The sequence below is a fragment of the Mytilus galloprovincialis genome, chromosome 6 (genome assembly GCF_965363235.1).
Source record: "Mytilus galloprovincialis chromosome 6, xbMytGall1.hap1.1, whole genome shotgun sequence".
In the NCBI taxonomy this organism is placed as follows: Eukaryota; Metazoa; Mollusca; class Bivalvia; order Mytilida; family Mytilidae; genus Mytilus; species Mytilus galloprovincialis.
Window position 1 is genome coordinate 100,524,220 of NC_134843.1, and position 19,308 is coordinate 100,543,527.

The window sequence follows — 19,308 nt, forward strand, 5'->3', positions numbered from 1 at the left end:
TCTTTGATGTGGTCTGTTTAACGTCAAATAAGATTCGGTTGGTCTTTAATGTGGTCTGTTTAACGTCAAATAAGATTCGGTTGTTGGTCTTTGATGTGGTCTGTTTAACGTCGCGGCAAATAAGATTCGGTTTTTGGCCTTTGGTGTGGTCTGTTTAACGTCAAATAAGATTCGGTTGTTGGTCTTTGATGTGGTCTGTTTAACGTCAAATAAGACTCGGTTGTTGGTGGTTGATGTGGTTTGTTTAACGTCAAATAAGATTCGGTTGTTGGTCTTTGATGTGGTCTGTTTAACGTCAAATAAGACTCGGGTGTTGGTCTTTCATGTGGTCTGTTTAACGTCAAATAAGATTCGGTTGTTGATCTTTGGTGTGGTCTGTTTAACGTCAAATAAGACCCGGTTGTTGGTGGTTGATGTGGTCTGTTTCACGTCAAATAAGACTCTGTTGTTGGTGGTTGATGTGGTCTGTTTAACGTCAAATAAGATTCGGTTGTTGGTCTTTGATGTGGTCTGTTTAACGTCAAATAAGATTCGGTTGTTGGTCTTTGGTGTGGTCTGTTTAACGTCAAATAAGATTCGGTTGTTGATCTTTGATGTGGTCTATTTAACGTCAAATAAGATTCGGTTGTTGGTGGTTGATGTGGTCTGTTTAACGTCAAATAAGATTCGGTTGTTGGTGTTTGATGTGGTCTGTTTAACGTCAAATAAGATTCGGTCGTTGGTCTTTGATGTGGTCTGTTTAACGTCAAATAAGATTCGGTTGGTCTTTGGTGTGGTCTGTTTAACGTCAAATAAGATTCGGTTGTTGGTCTTTGATGTGGTCTGTTTAACGTCGCGGCAAATAAGATTCGGTTTTTTGTCTTTGGTGTGGTCTGTTTAACGTCAAATAAGATTCGGTTGTTGGTCTTTGATGTGGTCTGTTTAACGTCAAATAAGACTCGGTTGTTGGTGGTTGATGTGGTTTGTTTAACGTCAAATAAGATAAATAAGATTCGGTTGTTGGTATTTGATGTGGTCTGTTTAACGTCAAATAAGATTCGGTTGTTGGTCTTTGGTGTGGTCTGTTTAACGTCAAATAAGATTCGGTTGTTGGTCTTTGATGTGGTCTTTTTAACGTCAAATAATATTCGGTTGTTGGTGGTTGGTGTTGTCTGTTTAACGTCGCGGCAAATAAGATTCGGTTGTTGGTCTTTGATGTGGTCTGTTTAACGTCAAATAAGATTCGGTTGTTGGTCTTTGATGTGGTCTGTTTAACATCAAATAAGATTCGGTTGTTGGTGGTTGAAGTGGTCTGTTTAACGTCAAATAAGATTCGGTTGTTGGTCTTTGATGTGGTCTGTTTAACGTCAAATAAGATTCGGTTGTTGGTCTTTGATGTGGTCTGTTTAACGTCAAATAAGACTCGGTTGTTGGTGGTTGATGTGGTCTGTTTAACGTCAAATAAGATAAATAAGATTCGGTTGTTGATCTTTGATGTGGTCTGTTTAACGTCAAATAAGATTGGTTGTTGGTGGTTGATGTGGTCTGTTTAACGTCAAATAAGATTCGGTTGTTGGTCTTTGGTGTGGTCTGTTTAACGTCAAATAAGATTCGGTTGTTGGTCTTTGGTGTGGTCTGTTTAACGTCAAATAAGATTCGGTTGTTGATCTTTGGTGTGGTCTGTTTAACGTCAAATAAGATTCGGTTGTTGGTCTTTGATGTGGTCTGTTTAACGTCAAATAAGATTCGGCTGTTGGTCTTTGATGTGGTCTGTTTAACGTCGCGGCAAATAAGATTCGGTTGTTGGTCTTTGGTGTGGTCTGTTTAACGTCAAATAAGATTCGGTTTTTGGTCTTTGGTGTGGTCTGTTTAACGTCAAATAAGATTCGGTTGTTGGTCTTTGGTGTGGTCTGTTTAACGTCAAATAAGATTCGGTTGTTGGTATTTGATGTGGTCTGTTTAACGTCAAATAAGATAAATAAGATTCGGTTGTTGGTATTTGATGTGGTCTGTTTAACGTCAAATAAGATAAATAAGATTCGGTTGTTGGTATTTGATGTGGTCTGTTTAACGTCAAATAAGATAAATAAGATTCGGTTGTTGGTATATGATGTGGTCTGTTTAACGTCAGATTCGGTTGTTGGTGGTTGATATGGACTGTTGTATTGTTTAATTTTTTAAAAATTCTGTTATCCTTAAAATTTACATGGACAAACTGTCTTTTTAGAACCGACTAGTCGTGGTGTGATGACAGAAATAAGTGAAATGTGAAGCCTGCTAAAGTGATCATAATAAAACGTTTATTTTCTAAAGAATTAATTTGTTTGTATAATCTGTATCGTACATAAAACTTATGTAAATGCACTGAAACATGGTATGCATGATTAATCCAACGGGCAAATCTAGTTTTCATGACCACTTTCAAAGATTACATAAAAAGATATAACAAGTACAACACACTAATATTCCCAGCGGGCTGAGGACAGGAACAGACTTTTAATATTTGAACTCCGAATGGAACTTCTATTCGTAATTCCAGTTTGCGCTCGTGCAAATCACGAACCGGCGAGAAGTAAACAGTTAAAAGTTTGTTTTAGCGGTTAAAATCACATTTGAAATCGGCCATATGTTTTGTGTATTGACAATATTGTTTTGACTTGGTGAAAAGAAAATGTTTTCCCAGCAATCATTAGAGAAACAAATGAAGCTAGGAGCTGTTATACAACATCGTTTACAGCGTAAGAAAACAGACAAATGACAAAATTATTACGAAACTATGCTCAATGAACCATTTGCAATGTATATCGTCAGTTTTGCATATGTTTTATAAAGTTTTAACAGAAAGACAAACAAAACTACTAAAGTTGTGTTCAAAGCAGTTTTTCATGCGTTTCTCGTTTCCAAAAGCATGAAAGACATAGAAGAATTGGACATGTGAAAAACAAATTTATCAGGAAAAGTGGAACCCGGATGATAAAGAAATTAACATCCTTTCAACACTTTATGATTATATTTTCTTTTTGTGTCAGAATTATTTTCATTTTTGTAAATGAAGTTAAAGAGGTATTTTTTTCGCTTTAGTTATTGCCAAAATCTGCAATGTCTTTATGTATATTAGGAACATCAGCAATAAAATACGTCGAATTCAATTGTATAATTTATGATTTAGTGTACATATATAATTTCTCATATCTATATTTGATACTTTAAAATCTCAATTTGAATTCATTTATATATTAAAAGTTTAAGAATACTAATAGTACTAAAATAATATCGAAATCAGCCTTATTAAGGTAACGACCATTTATATGCAATGTTTTTAAACGGAACAAATAATTCTAAATTTCTTGAAAAAATTCTAATTTGTTTCAGAATCGAAAATAGGAAAACCAATAAATGTTTTAAAAACAATATCTATAATTTTGTTCTTGTATGTTATTGATAAAAATTCTGTTGTTAAGTTAAGTATAAAAAAAATAATTGTTTAAAAAAAACCTCATACCTCCTCCACCTAAAAGGACAATGGTTGTTGCCTGAACTGTTGTTATGCGCTTCGTTCCTACATTTGATACACAAGTTACAGTTTTGCATAATGGAATGTTTAAAGAAAACACTATAGCTTTATAAATCGGTATTATAATTTATTTTAGAAAACATTCTGCGTCTTGAGCGCAAGATAGACATATGGCTTATTTTATACAAAACATTTGTGTGGAACTACGGAGAGCTGAAGAAACTAAATGTGTACTGAATCAAAAAATATGTATGTTTAGAGTTTTGTGGACTTGTTTGTCTATTCTTTGTCTCTCGGGTTTTTGCCATGGCATTGTCAGTTTCCCTTCGACTTTTGAGTTTTAAATGTTTCCTTGGTACCCCCTGGCATTGTTTTCGGGTATTTTGCGCAGTGTGTTCAATAAGAAGTGTTCACTTTTATTGTGTCATTCTTTTGATCAATCCGTCATTTGAAACCTCTGTTTAAGTCAAATAGTAAAATTCACATAATAATTCACTTATTGAAAAAAATAAAAAAATATATGCATATATATTTACATAGTTATAGGATTGTAGAATAATAATTATTAGACTGTTAAAACAAAAAAATAAAAGTCTCTACAACATGGCAACTATGTATTCGTCGCGATCTGGTGCCGTTTGTTCTCTCCAAGATTGCGTCCTTTGGTTATAATAAATATGATCTTAGATTATTTTGATGAACTAAGTATAGAAAACACCTACTTTGTAATATATCTAAAATTCGATTTTCACAATGTTTTACACCAAGTAACAATTTCTAATGTCTTGTTTAATTTTCATGTCGTGGTAGCTATTTATTTTTTTTCTGTTTCACATTTTTGTTGGTTCTGCGTTTCAGTGCTTTGCTATATCTAAGTACTTTGTACTTGGTATCTAACTCGCACCTGAGGGTAACTAAATAATTTGATAAAGAAGTAGATTTTTTTACCAAGATAGCACCTGTTTATAATCAAAAGAGCTTCAGAAATGTTGAAAGGAACAATTTGAGAGAGAAATTTAGATTTCGAGTCGAAACTGACATAGCTGCCAATCAAAGTTTGAAACACATGTCGCTCGTGGTGAAACCCAACAAAAAGCTCATCGCTCTTACAACTACTACGTCTAAACAGGGCTTTCATGCTTTCTAATTGTAGCCAGAATTTAGTTAAGGAAATTTCATCAAGTTTTTGTGTAATGCAATACAAAATAAACATTCTAACAATACAGTTTGAAATTTGCTTTAACGCTGAAAATAAAAGGAAATCGTTGATGAATGTTGTTTTAGGAAATTGAGTAGATGAGAACGGGTTTTGTCAGCGTGTCTTAGCATTTTGTTTTGGTGATAGCAAAAAATGGGCAGAATCTCTTTCGTTTACAATTATAGAATAATTAAACTCTTGTCATTCATTTTTACCACAAAAGAGAAGAAAGACACTGAAATATCATATAGTAATGAATAAGTCATACGAGAAATTATACAAGGTTGTTAACAGGGGGTCTGGTTTATCTTATATGTATTATATTTAGTAATATCGTTCGATAATACGCTGTGGATGCGATTGATTTATTTATTGGTTTCTGTTTAAATAATGTCCAGTGGCAAATACATCAAGTATATTTATACAAATAAGAATACATTTCCACAAGAGAACAAATGACATAGAAATTAATAAATATAGGTCACTGTTAGAACGATATGGAATCAAAGCAATATGAATTTTACCCAAACAAATTAATCATACTAAAGTGTAAGGGATTTGTCGATAAGTTTGATAGATCAAAGGAAGCAAAACTGAACAATGACGCATGTCAAAATGACAAGACATTTTTTTTTTTATTGAACTGATAAAAACAAAAATTAAAAGTTTCTTCACCAACCGCAGTTCATCTAAATTGTTATATACTCGGGTGTTCTCGTGTTGTTTACGTCTCTGTAAAAAGTAAAATTTAGTGTAATGTTTATCAAAAATTATTACTGCGTTTTATGCTTTCCTGTAATGCGAAAAGTTAAACTTTAAAAAACGTTGGGTTAAATGCAAACGTTGATGTTTCTTATATTTAACACTTCATCAGTGTTCAAAATTTTTGTTCTGTTACTCAGATAATAGGCAGGTCATTCCATGGTTTAACAGAACGTTAAATCTGCATGCTAGATTGCCATTGCATTTGTCGTTTCTGTAGCATAGGACATTTTTCTAAACATTTTTGTATGTATCAGTGTAACGGTATAACTCGAATAATTCAATCCCTCTCCGTGTCCGATTTCCTTCCACGCCATCGTAGATCAACGGAATATAACGACTGAATTATTCGGGTTATGTAACGGTATTGAATATTGTATTGTTTTTGTGTATTAAATATTTTAATCCGATAATTTATGAAAATTGATAACAGCAGTAAAGTCTCAGAGATTTTCTTGAATTTCTTGTCAAACATAATTATTTTATAAATTGTTTTAGTGCATATTGTAAAATCTGATTCAGTAAAACATGACATACGATACTTAAGAGGATTAAGGTTGTCAGTTTCTCACTGAAGTGAAAGCAACAGATATCATGTGTGACCGGAAGCGGAACTAATTCGACGTGTGACCTAGATAATTTGAATCAATGAAGCATAAAATGCCAATTATCCTGCTGATTAACGTTTTGACATAGCTGCATACTACTTATATTGAAAGGTAATACCGGGAAGAAACATAGCTTATGTATTTGGATTGACCATTTCCTTCGCATACCAAAACATTCACTTTTGCTTTTTTTAAGACGGGGTGTGACACACGTTGCGATTTGAAGACTTGCATGTTCTTTTTTACTTTCGAAAGGAAAAAAATTGATTTTACTTTTTATAGTAGCTATTTTTCCCTTACTAAAATATGTTCTTGTTCATAAAACACATCTAACATTGGAAGCACTCACTCACTGCAGCCGACCCCTCTACTTCAATGTACTCTTACGTCTTATTTGTACTAGTTAGCACAATAATTACCACGTGTTGTCTCAATAACGAATTTTGAATTTACATAAAAATTGAAAGAAAAATAACAAACAAACAAAACAAACAACAAAAAATTCATAGACTATAGGTCAAATGGTAAATTCAAAATACTTTAAAGGTAAATTAAAAATTTCAATATTTTAATATAGTATATAAGAGTGTGACATTGAAACGATAAAGATCTACGTAAGATTCTAACCGATCACATAATAATTAATTCATCTCATATATTATAAAACATGTGAAGTGTGGTTTTACAATACGAAGTGACAAGTAAATGATAAAACCGTGAAATGATTGACATTTGGAAGCTATCTTGATCTATCTGTAAAGGATGATCAATATCTGATCTGGAACATGATGTGAACATGCCAAGAAAACTATGAAGCGACGAGGAAAATTTCCCAGGAAACTTTTGACATCTTAATCCACCTAAAGTGCTGATAATTTGTAAAGACCGATGATTTTCTAACTTTGAACCACACACTTTGATTTTTTGATTTTTGCTTGTATTTAAAATTTATTACAATTTAAATTATTTTACTCTTGTAAGCAAATAATGCTCATCAGTACAAAATATTAGTTAAAATGAGATGACGTCGGGGAAATTGAAAGTCATGAAATATCTCAAAACTTTTGGATCAAATTAGTATAAATTTATTTACAGCATCTATTCTGTAATTCCTAACTCCTTTGATCTCTTTGAACAGAGGAGATCTTCAGTAACTTTCAATTCTTTGTGTTTCTTAATTTCTGGGTGAACCATTTAATGACCGACATACAGCTCCCATTAGGTTGTTAAGACGTGATGCTTCGATGTTAATAAGAATAAAATTAAATACATCCGGGACTTGATCTATTCTGATAAATAAGAGATTATTAATCGAGCGCGCCCTGGCGATGATGAGCGCCTTTTGAAGGTGAGAACATAAAACAAATTGATACTTTCACACATCGTCAAGTAAGAAACGAGCTAGTCCTTTGGGATTCAAAGCTGAATATGCTAAATTGTTGCCTCGGTAATTGCAGGATTTTTTGGAGGAGGAGAATTTATACACACTATTTGAATATTAGAATTAAATTAGAAATGCTTTGAATTATTAAAAACAAACAAGAAGAAAAAAATGTTTATATTTTGAAATAATTGAAAGGTATATAAAAAGAAATGACGTAAAATTAACACCGCTTGTTTGTTGTGTCACCTTGTTGAATGTTTCTTGTTTGTGCGCTCGCCTGTCTACATGCCTTTGATTTTTCTCTTTCGTGTGCATAAATGTACGTCAAAAGTTTCAGGAAACTCTCTTTGACGCCGTGGTGGTGTACTAGTACATAACGTCGTGTTGTAGGAACATCGTGCGCAACGTTGCATGGTTCTCTTGACTTCTGCTTTCTAACTTCTCCCTTTTTTCACTGTATTTTATATGCAGCCTCTTCTTGTCGTTCTTTTTTTAAATATTTTTTAGTTGCTTTAATCGCAATCCATTAACTAAATCGAAAGGAAATTGCACGAGATATAAAAAAAAGTGAGTGCGAGAGAGACATAGAGAGAAAACATAATTTTCCTTTTCCACTTGAACAATGATTTTTCTTTAATTAAAACCGAACTTAAAATTAAATGATTATACTCTTTCAAATTTAATAAGTCTTTCTGCAGAAAATTTAAACGACAGTCATTTAAACATGTTTTAAAAATCCATTGTCTTTATATAAAAGTTATCTATATATTCATTAAAGACTAATATATATAGGGGTACCTATAACACAATCAATGGTTGCTCTAAAATAAACTGGAGACGAACGATTATTTGGAATATATTTTTTTAAGTTAAAATGTGTATACGAGAGTTTTTTTTTGTATGTTTGCAAACACAAGATTTACCTGTGAAGTAGTTCCCCTTATACTGCTATATTTTAAGATCTTTCAGCAATTGAAAACAATCTTTCTATTACCTCCCACGAAAAAGACTATACCCACACGACAATTACAGATGCATATCTTTATATATATACTTTCTTCCTTCGTTTTCAAAAATGTTAAAACAGAAGGCTTTGATTTTTTTCTTTTTTTTCACGATTTTGATGGAATGAACTGATAGTGTCCAGATATGAAGCTGTTTGTATGATGCTATAGTTCTGTTTGTACGATGCTAGAGTTCTCGCTGCTTCTGACATATTGTGTGCCGTGTTTCAGGAATGATAGAACACCGTTTAGAGATAACATTTTTATCCCATCTTGATAAAGAGTAAGAAATTTCTTGTATATACAAAATAAAATCTGTTGCTTGGGAATCTTTTTCATCTTTAAACATTGTACCTAAGACGCATTAACTAGGCACTAAGTGGTATGAATGAGCAGACAAATTGATTTATAAACTATGCTTGTTTGAAAACTAAATTTACTTGTTGACTTTAAACATTATATATTGTTTCTGAAAACATATTGGGTGAACAGAGTCAATTTGATCACTATTAACAAGTCTAGAACAATATTTAGTATCCAATGAATTTTTATAGCTCTTCATTTATGATAATAGTCGAATGTATTTTTATTCATTCAAATTATGTGGAAATGGAAAATATTTATGTTGACACAAAAATATCGTATTCTGCCACGTATAGCTACCGTATCCTCTTAACAAAATAAAGCAGGACTGATCCTTTTGTGAGATATTTAGACTATAATTTCCAAAGAAATTCATCCGACTAGAAAATGTCCGTCCGTTTCACTCCGCCTTATATAAACAGTCCTAATCGTATCTATATGTCTTCGAGGCGAATTGATTAAAATCTACTGAAATTGAAAATAAATAATAATTGAAATTTGTCCATGTGTTTCATTTGAGATAATTGTTAATTTTTTCAATACAATACACAAATGGTTTAGTGGACATTTGGTTAATTGAGAATGCCACTCACATAGATGACATGACAAAATTTCGGACATTTTTCTGGTCAGTCTTGTTTTCAGTTGACCACATAATTTTTTGAATTATCATTTGCTGTATCATTTACTTCGATTATTTAAAATGAAACAAAAAATAACCTTCTGTAAAATATAAATTAATTTTGATATAAGATGCCAACTGTCGGGTTCATTGCTGAAGACATGTAAACTAGAAGATCAAACTCATGAGATAAATTATATTATTTTTTTAAACACATATTGGCAAGATTCGCCATTTTATATTTATCGAACATTTACAATACCGAACATTGACAACAAACCCGTATTACTTCCTATTCAAAATGACTCTTATAATTCATATGTAGGCCTATACCCTGTTCACCTCCAATTGTTTTTTTTTTTAGAAAATACAATCTGTAATTTTGATTTATCTCCTATTTGTCTTTTCGCTCAATTTCCGTGCGTTTCCTACTTTACAAAACATTGCTTGGACTGTCATGAAGTAAATACTAAGTAAGTATTATGAGTAATACTAGATAGACGCAGGGATACTTTTGTAAATTAAATTAAATATTAAAATCATAAAATTTAATACTTAGAGCGCGAAGGCCAGAGTTATTGTCAATTTGACACCGATTGACTGACACTTACATGGAGCCCCTGTCAGCTTCGGGATGGGTGAGAGAACAGCTAAACAACCGAATCAAATTACCCGAGCATAAACCGAGAGATACGATAACGGACCCGTACGGCGCGTACAAGTTACAGTATGTATAGCCACATCAACTTTTCAAAACCTTTCATTTTGAATTAAAATGACGAACCACCGTATTCAGTCATCAGTCTCACTATTACGTTTTGACACTTAAAATGAGGATTTTGTCCCGCTCAGCATACCCCCATAATTTCAATTAATTTGATTTACGCAACCTGTGGTGAAAGTATTTCCCTTACATTATATTTTAGATATCGTTCGTCTAAATATCATATTATTATGCTTTGTTAGATTATTTTTATTTTGCATCAAATGAACAAATAAAATAACATTGAAGTACACTTTCTGGACAAAACGGTAAATGACAACAGTATATTTAAAAGTTACTTTCGAATTATAAACAAATATTAGCATTCCGAATTTGCTTCCTGAATTTTATTATTATACTGTTTACCAGTGAAAAGTATTTAGAGAAAAAAATGTATTAAAAAAGCGAAAAATCCGAAGCAAGAAATAAAAGATCCTAAAATCGAATATGTCAGATTTTATTTTTTTCCGACTGTAAAAAACTGCATTAACACTTATTTCAGCACTTCGTAATTTTTTTTAAGAGAGATCAATAATTTCACTTCTCGGTTAGAGGTATGCAAAAAGCACATTTTGCCAACTATGCCATTTTTTAAGTTGTCAAAATGTGTAAGCAATTTATTTGGTATCTTCGTCAGTTAACGGAACCCATCTGTGTATGATTTCTGCTTGTTATTACTTATCTTACAAACGGATATACATTCAGTGTGATAATTCTAGCTCTTGCTGTGGGAATAATTAACAACATTATTGTCATAATTTGTCTGAAATTTGAGTAACTGCGTGGAAAATAGCCAACGGTATGAATACCCAGGTTCCCTCTTCTTAACTAATATTTTCGACAGTTTTTTATTCATAGGCATTCTTCAGTTTCGTTATATATTTTCGTGAGTTTATTTTTTTATCTTTTGATAAATTGTTTCAGATTATTTGACAATGGTCGACTTTTAATTTATATATCCGATATCATTTCAACAAAAATAACCCGAAACCTTTATTTAAATAAGCAAGTACTTCAAAGAAGTTGATTTTTATAAGTCTGATCGTACATTCTTCCTTTTCCCCTGTCGTACGAATTTTCAGCTGCAAACTTTGCATAATTCAGTCTGACGAAAAAGGTATCGTTTTAACACTTAATTTTTAACAAAAATTGAAACTTCTTTTATTTGATTCTATAAGCGCATGGCGAGATTTAGATTAAAGGTGAATTGTTAGTTTTCGCTTGTCAGCTTAGGTTAAAGAAATCTATCTTTCATTCAGATCCACTTATTAGAAAATTAATTTTGTATTCATTAAATGTATACCATCATTGAAAAATTCGTTGGAAATTGTCAATTATTTTGTAAACTTTTCATCTGTCTGTTTAACCAATGTGTGTGGCCATTTTCATAATTGATAAACAAGAACAGCGATCTGATTGGTCTCGTTGATTGGATGGGCGGAGCTTATATCCTTATTTGGAAAGGCATCATGGAATGGTTTGAGATGTTGATTATAAGGGTAAAAGGATCAAATCTATCTTTGCTTATAATAACAGTCACTCGATCACAAAGTATAGAATAAGTGTAAAACAGACATTTCAATATAAACATTTTATAAGTGATTGTAAAAAACGACAGGAATTCTGATCGTTCTTGAGAAAAACACGAAACATTTGTCGTTAGAGTTCGTAAATGGTGAATATGCAGCCTGGAACCCTACAAAGATTCCATCACAGCCCTGGAGTTTCTAGTTTGCCGAATGGACCAAGTCTAACAAGTATGATGCCAGCTCTGTTTGGAGATCAGAATTACTACAGACATGGAGGTTATATACCAATGAACGTCAACAGCATGGCGGCAATGTATGGGGACCAATACTCGGCGATGGGTAGACCGTCTCCCTACTCCCCGTACGGACATCATCAAAGTGCTAAGGACATGGTTAAGCCACCGTACAGTTATATAGCGCTGATAGCAATGGCTATCCAGAGTACTCCGGACAAGAAAGTCACTTTAAATGGAATTTATCAGTTTATTATGGATCGTTTTCCTTTCTACCGTGAAAACAAACAAGGATGGCAAAACAGTATCCGTCATAATCTATCGCTAAATGAATGTTTTTTAAAAGTTCCCCGAGATGATAAAAAGCCTGGTAAAGGAAGTTACTGGTCTTTGGACCCGGACAGTTACAATATGTTCGATAATGGTAGCTATTTACGCAGGAGAAGGAGATTCAAAAAGAAGAAAGATATGGAACGAGCTTCAAATGATGACAAAACGGATTTAAACTTGAAACACGGCGACAGCAGCGACAATGAAAGTGCAAGAAACGGTGAGTGCGGAAATTCTGAGTATTCTGACAATTCCTGTAGTCCGCATAAGTATGACATTTGTAGAAAATCTCCTCCTTTAGAAACTAATGTCTCAACAAAGTTGGAGCCCGTTGAACTTCAAAATTCTAACAACCTACAAGATTCACAGCTAGAATCGCGCCCGAGCCCAAATACCCTACCGATTCCAGCTGATCCTTTGGAACCAAGCCAACCTTCTAGTTTTACAGTGGAGAACTTAGTGCAAAATTCCGCGAATTGTGATATGAGTGGATGTAACTTTTTATCCGGACGACAGAGTATCAATCCGCCAATTCCGTACTCGAGACCTACCGATATTTACCGGAACATTGGATCATGTGGTCAGACATCACCTCAAGGACCAGGGTACCCGTATCCGACCTCTTCTATCATTCAACATAACAATTCTCTATCTGGTGTCAATAACGAGGACAATATTGACCCGCCCTCACCAGCTCACGCGCACGCGACGCTATCGTCTGCTAACAGTGTCAACCCAAGTATGTTCCAATCGTACGGGAGACCAAATGGATGGTATGTTTCAAGTGCAGCTGACTTTTCACATCATGGTGCCGATTTTCCTGGAGGAACTTTTGGAAGTGTTCGTGACGTTTTTGAAAGCCAAAGACTTTTAGGGCAAGGGAGTCAAACAAACCCTCAATCAAGTTGCCAACTTGCCGCATTTAGAAACCCTTACAAATCGTATGCATGCGAATACAGCAAATTTTAATGACTTGTCTAGATTTATTTACCGTATGTATAATTTTGTTCTTTGTTCTGGAAATGTACTTGAGTGTGAGGTTATTCTCACAAAGTTTTCATAAGTGCAATGCTTGTTTAACATTTACATTGACCTGTATTTCTCTCGCGCTGAAAGATGTTTGTCAACAGGTTTCTGTCGATTGTGTAATTTTCGAACATTCCAATTAATTGTATATTCAGGCAGATAACAAAAAGACAATTTATAAATTAATGTGTCAGTTTTAAGGTATGTAGGAATCCATGCATATTTGTGTAAAATTAAAATGATATTTAACCAAAGTTTTTATGTATTTGATTTTCCCGAATTAGTTTGTTTGTTTGTGCAAACACATCAATTTTGAATTTATGTTTGTATTCATATCAATGTTCTTTTTTAGTAATACGAAGCTATTAAAAAATATGTGTATATATAAGTTCGAAACTAAAATATATATGACATTTGCTTTATCCCAATTTTTAATAGACGTTTTACATGTATTCGACTGATGAGAGAATATTCTAATTTTTATTTTCATTAACAATCGAATTTTCTACGAATGGAACAATTTAAACAGGAAAACAATGTTTCCCACAATATTTAATGCCATAGTTAAGTTTATTAATATTCTTAATACAGATTAATTTGATTTTATATGGTTATTAAAATAACAAATTCAAATTGTTTATAGTAAATTATAATTACAACTAAATATTTAAATGTCATTGAAATTTAATTTCAGAGAAAACAAATTAAAATCAAATATTGATTTAAGAATACATGATACAATCTGTAGCTGAAAGCTAAAGAATTTTTACATCGGCCTTATATTTCATTGGATAGATTTCCCCTAAAAAGTGGACACGGTAGAATTTATACTAGAATATAAACCAATATTATTAGAAATTACACGAATTCATACTTCTTGGGAAACATGTACGTATAAAAAGAGGTTCTGAAAAAAAAGTCGTAGGTCAAATGTTTTTATGAATGACTCGATGGGAGTTCATTTGGTAATCTGAAATAATTATTATAAAAACTCAGCTTCAGAATATCATAAAAATCATAAATTAATTTCTTTTGAAAAAAATTAAACTAATTAATTTGATCTTTTTGTCATTTACAAAAGTTTTGAGTTCCAATTTTTACAGAAACTTTGATCTATTTGTTCCCCGTTATTTTTTGAAGTAGACTTGATCGCCATTCCCCCCGTTATTTTTTTAAGAAGACTTGATCGCCATTCCTCCCGTTATTTTTTGAAGTAGATTTGATCGCCATTTTACACTTGACAGGAAATGTTATGTAAACTGATCGGACAAACTATTACTACATCAAATAACACTATACTTTTTGTTGACAAAACTTTAAATTGGGCCGTCAGTAGAAAATTGTTAAGTTACAAAGTTATATTTAGTTTTTTTTTCTTCTTTAAAACAGATGGTTTCACACAGTTTTGTGTAACATGTAAAGCTGATTCATTTTTTTACATTCTGACTTCAGTTCTGTCTTTTTCATTATATTTTATTCATGGAAAAATTATATTTGCTAATTTTTGTTTTGCATTTAGTTTTGCAATGCATTTTATTTGATACAAATTATTTTTAATTCTCAGTTTTAGTGTAAAACAGTACACATTTGATTTGACTAAAAAATATTATCATAAACTAGATTTTTAATCAAATATTTTCTTTATTAAGTTGCTTTCAGTTTATTTCCAGTTCAAAATACAAATTTAACAGATCTGAGTATTTATAAAAATAAATAAAGAATACATTGAATATATGTTTTTTGTGTTTTTTTTAAATTTGTTTTTTAAATTTGATAATTTTCTGACTGCAACTATTAAATCTGAAGATTTTTGACAATAAAGAAATAAAGAAAATCAAAATGAATAAACACATAAGTAAATAATAAGAAAGAAAAGTTAATAATTGTAGTGTATGCGTCACTAGAAAAAACCAAGACATTTTACAACTTTGTAAAACAATTAATGATCAAATGTATTTGGGTGAAACTTTCTCTTTTTTTTTTTAACTTAACTATCTGAGTTATTTTACTGGATTATTATTTTTAATACAAAAGTTTAAAGAAAACGTGCATTGGCTAATTTGTGCAAGGAAAAGTACCCGATTTAATGATATTTTCATACTCGCAATATTTAAAACTTTAAAATGGTTCATTCTATTGGTTTTCGCTATACCCATACATGATTCACAATTTTTCGACAGTAAAATGATAAGAAATCATATAATGCTAAACACGGACTTTAAATTCAATCATTTAAATAAATAGATAGTGCTTTAGTGCAGACAACATATTTCTAAATATTGAGGTAAAATAGTAGGAGAAAAGATATTTTTAACTAAAAGGTATTCTCACGAACAAACGAACAATAGGAGGTCTGTGATATATACTTCACGACAATAAAACCACAAAGCAACGAAACAATGATAACCAAAATGAGTAATTTCGAAGGCATAGAGCAAGATCTGCTTACCATTCCGGAGCACCCAAAATTGTATTTGGTGCCTAGGGTTTGTGTTGCTCAGTCTTATGTTTTCTTTGTTGTGTTTTGTGTCAGTTTATTTTTGAGTTTGTATAGATATATGAAGATGTAGTATGAGTGCCAATGAGACAACTCTCTCTTTATAGGTCAAAATACGGTCTTCAACACGGAGCCTTGGCTAACAACGAACAGCAATATATAAAGGGCCCCCAAAATTACTAGTGTAAAACTATTTAACTGGGAAACCAACGATATAATCTATATAAAAAAAAACACGAATGTTCCTGTTGTATCTTTCATCTCTCTCTTATACAGTCTTCAGCAATGGACTGATTCAAAAATGCCAAACTTTTATCCTGAGCCTATAAATGTTGTGAATACCAAACTGTCAAAGATGATTCAAATCCGACCCTTTAAATAAAGTTATCCATCTAATTAAAAAACAAATGAAACATACAAGTTCTATGCTCTCCAGCGATTAAATATTAATTTTCGCTAAGTCATGTTGCTATTTCATTGACGGATCGTTTCGATGGTTGACGAGGCTTTCCCTACAAAAAATCAGTCGCCACAACCCCATGGATAAAGAGCATGAGATTTACAAAAACAAAGGTTCTATACATACAGGAGAATACAATTTATTGTCATTATATTTTTTTTTTGATTTTTTTCCGATGGTATCAAATAATAGGAAGGTTACATATTCTTTCAATTTTGTGTCGGTTTCACTTTGCATCATTGTATTCACTGTGTAGTTTAGTGTTTCATAAACCATACTAGTTTTGTTCATCTTGGAATGTATAAATTGGGAAATTTTGATATTTTTTTTTATGATTGAAAACAAAAGCCTCATCATTCTTGAATTTATTTTGGTACTTTTCTGAAAGTAAGTATATATAAGCTTCAATATAAAAAAAAATAAATAAAAAAATGTGGTATAATGGCAGATTACAGACAAAACAAAAGACGTAAAATTGAGGAACAATGAATTACCGACGGCCTTCAACAATGAACATAACTTGTATCGCATAACAAGTTATAAGTGGCACCAAAATTACAAATGTAAAACAAACGAGAAAACTAACGGTCGGGTTAATGTTAACCAAAAACACCCCCAAAAAAAAATAAATGTGCATTATTGAATAAACATATACTATAACCCTGAATTTTTGACGAGTGGAGGAATGCACACACATAATGTGGCGTGGTTAATTTATTTCTGGGTAAACAAATCAGAAATTCTGCACGTTACATATAAATCATTCTTTTAAGCAAGCAAGGTCCAACAGAAAAAAATTGAAACTTTCATTAGCCCGAGTCAAAGAAAACAGAATGACTACAAATAAAAGACCTTTAAAGATCTGACATCATTCTTTTGGGTTGGGTTGTTGTCTCTTTGACACATTTAATGTTTATGCTGTTCGACACTCTTTAAATATATAGTATCCATCATAGAAATCAAAATTTCTTATTATTTTTTTAATTGATCAACATGTTGTTAAGCATGGGCATTGCATTAGAAAATGGATTTCATCTTCATTACATATTCCAGATTAAGTACAGATACATAAATATTGTGGCGCAGTTTTAATAACCTGCACATCTTGTAGCATTTCTACCCCCTTTTAACTTATATATATGGACCGGGGGGGGGGGGGGGCAGTGTTGTAGCAACACGATATAAGAACAAACTGTTCACATAAGTTTGCGTCGACTTGACTCATTAGTCTAATAAATAAACCATGTTTTCCCAAACTTAAGTATTGATTAAGACACCTCCAATGGATTTGCTGTAAAAACTTCATAAGCAGTTTCAGAAAAGCACGTCATTAGGAGATGCAAAATATAAGAATCCGAAGGTCCAGTGACTATAACTGTTGCTTTAAAAATGTACAATAAAACACTCAAATTAACCGAGCAAGCTGGGCAGTTAAAACAATGCCAGTTTTATTGCTTTTGAATCAATTTGAATCAACTGCATAACCAAATATCAGTATCACAAGGAACAACTTACAGAAACATTGTTTTAAAAGTCCCTGTATGGCAAACCTAGAAGTTTACTTGACTACCGACCATACTTTATTCTTCCAAATAAGGAATAACAAAATTACAGACCACACCTATAGGTCAAAATATTTGTATAGCAAACAAGTTCCTCACCCCAAACTATAACGAAGCAGAACAGTATATGATTTTAGACGTTTAGTGAACTGATGTTCTGAAGCTGATGGCTTAGAATACTATATAGATGTAGAGATTAGGAATTATGGGGAAGTGTTGATGTACTTACGATAGCACAACACATGGAAAACACATAATACGACAGAAATAAATTACCACAGAACAGGTAGGTTTACAAGGATTTATTTGACAGACACAATTGTTTTATAGGCGAAAACAAAACACAAAGTACATTGTTTTGTATACTCACCATAGGAAATAGATTGATTTATAAACCAAAAGGAAAGACTAGTTTATGTGCCCCCCCCCCCCCCCCAAAAAAGAGAGTATAATAAAAAATGGATTGTGTTATGTTTGACATAACGATAAAATATGCCCCTCCAATTTAATTTTTTATTGGGGGGGGGGAGCTGTTTCTAAGACATAATATGAATAAGCAATATTCCAATTGAAAGTCCTTGATGGACAGTATGATATTATTCACATGCATGATGACTACATTTACTACACGAGTAATGCTCCGTTAGCCATCAACCCCATTGGGATATAGCTGTGCATTTATTTGAATAAAGATCATCAGAACAAGAAAAATAGAACATGCAAAACTTTTGACCATCCTGATTATAATAAGAGGAATATACATATCACCGAAGTCTTTGTTCAATCTATTAGCTTCATTTTATGCATCTAGCAGGTCGTTACATAGATGATGCATACTCGCTGTGGGCATATCAACCGTCAAAGGATTAGCAAATTGTGGAAATGAGAGTAACAGATCAGTGAGAGCTACTGACAAATTTACTTTTCGCTTTACACGTAATTATAACTGACTGAATGATTCGGTTCTAATTAATTTAAGAAAACTGGCTTGGTGTAAAGACTTCAAAGGGGAAACAATGTACACATATGTATGGGTTGAACGTTAAAGTTTCTAAACATTTCCACCTCGATGAAATTTTGGGTAATTTAGAAGCAACGCTCGTATACGAAGAGATAAACAGCTTAACCTCTTGGAGAACACAACATGGTTATTCCATATTGTATTGTACGTAACTGTAGATCTCAATAAATATTATTTTAGATATTGGTTTACTTGTAACTGTCATATAGTTACAATGTTACTCAATTTTACTTTACTGTATAGCTGTATTTCTCGTCTCTAATACCGTCATAATGGATGCAAGTGCTTTTCTGAATTGCTTTATATTGTCATTTTTTGCCTGTTCTTCGTCCTGAATATACATCAAATATTTGCCACTGGATGTTAAGCAAACAACAATCAATCAATCAATCTTTCCTGTTCTTCACTGATTGGGGAAAAGGGATGTTTGAATTAAAAAAATGAAATACTGCA

General features: G+C 32.3%; 1 protein-coding gene across 1 annotated transcript; it reads left to right on the forward strand.

Moving 5' to 3' along the window:
* The first annotated feature begins 11,664 nt into the window (after positions 1 to 11,664).
* Positions 11,665 to 13,569, forward strand: LOC143080954 (forkhead box protein C1-A-like). Its single transcript, XM_076257153.1, has one exon. It carries the CDS (start codon positions 11,870 to 11,872, stop codon positions 13,256 to 13,258), a length of 1,389 nt encoding a protein of 462 aa, XP_076113268.1. The 5' UTR covers positions 11,665 to 11,869; the 3' UTR covers positions 13,259 to 13,569.
* The last annotated feature ends 5,739 nt before the right edge of the window (positions 13,570 to 19,308 follow it).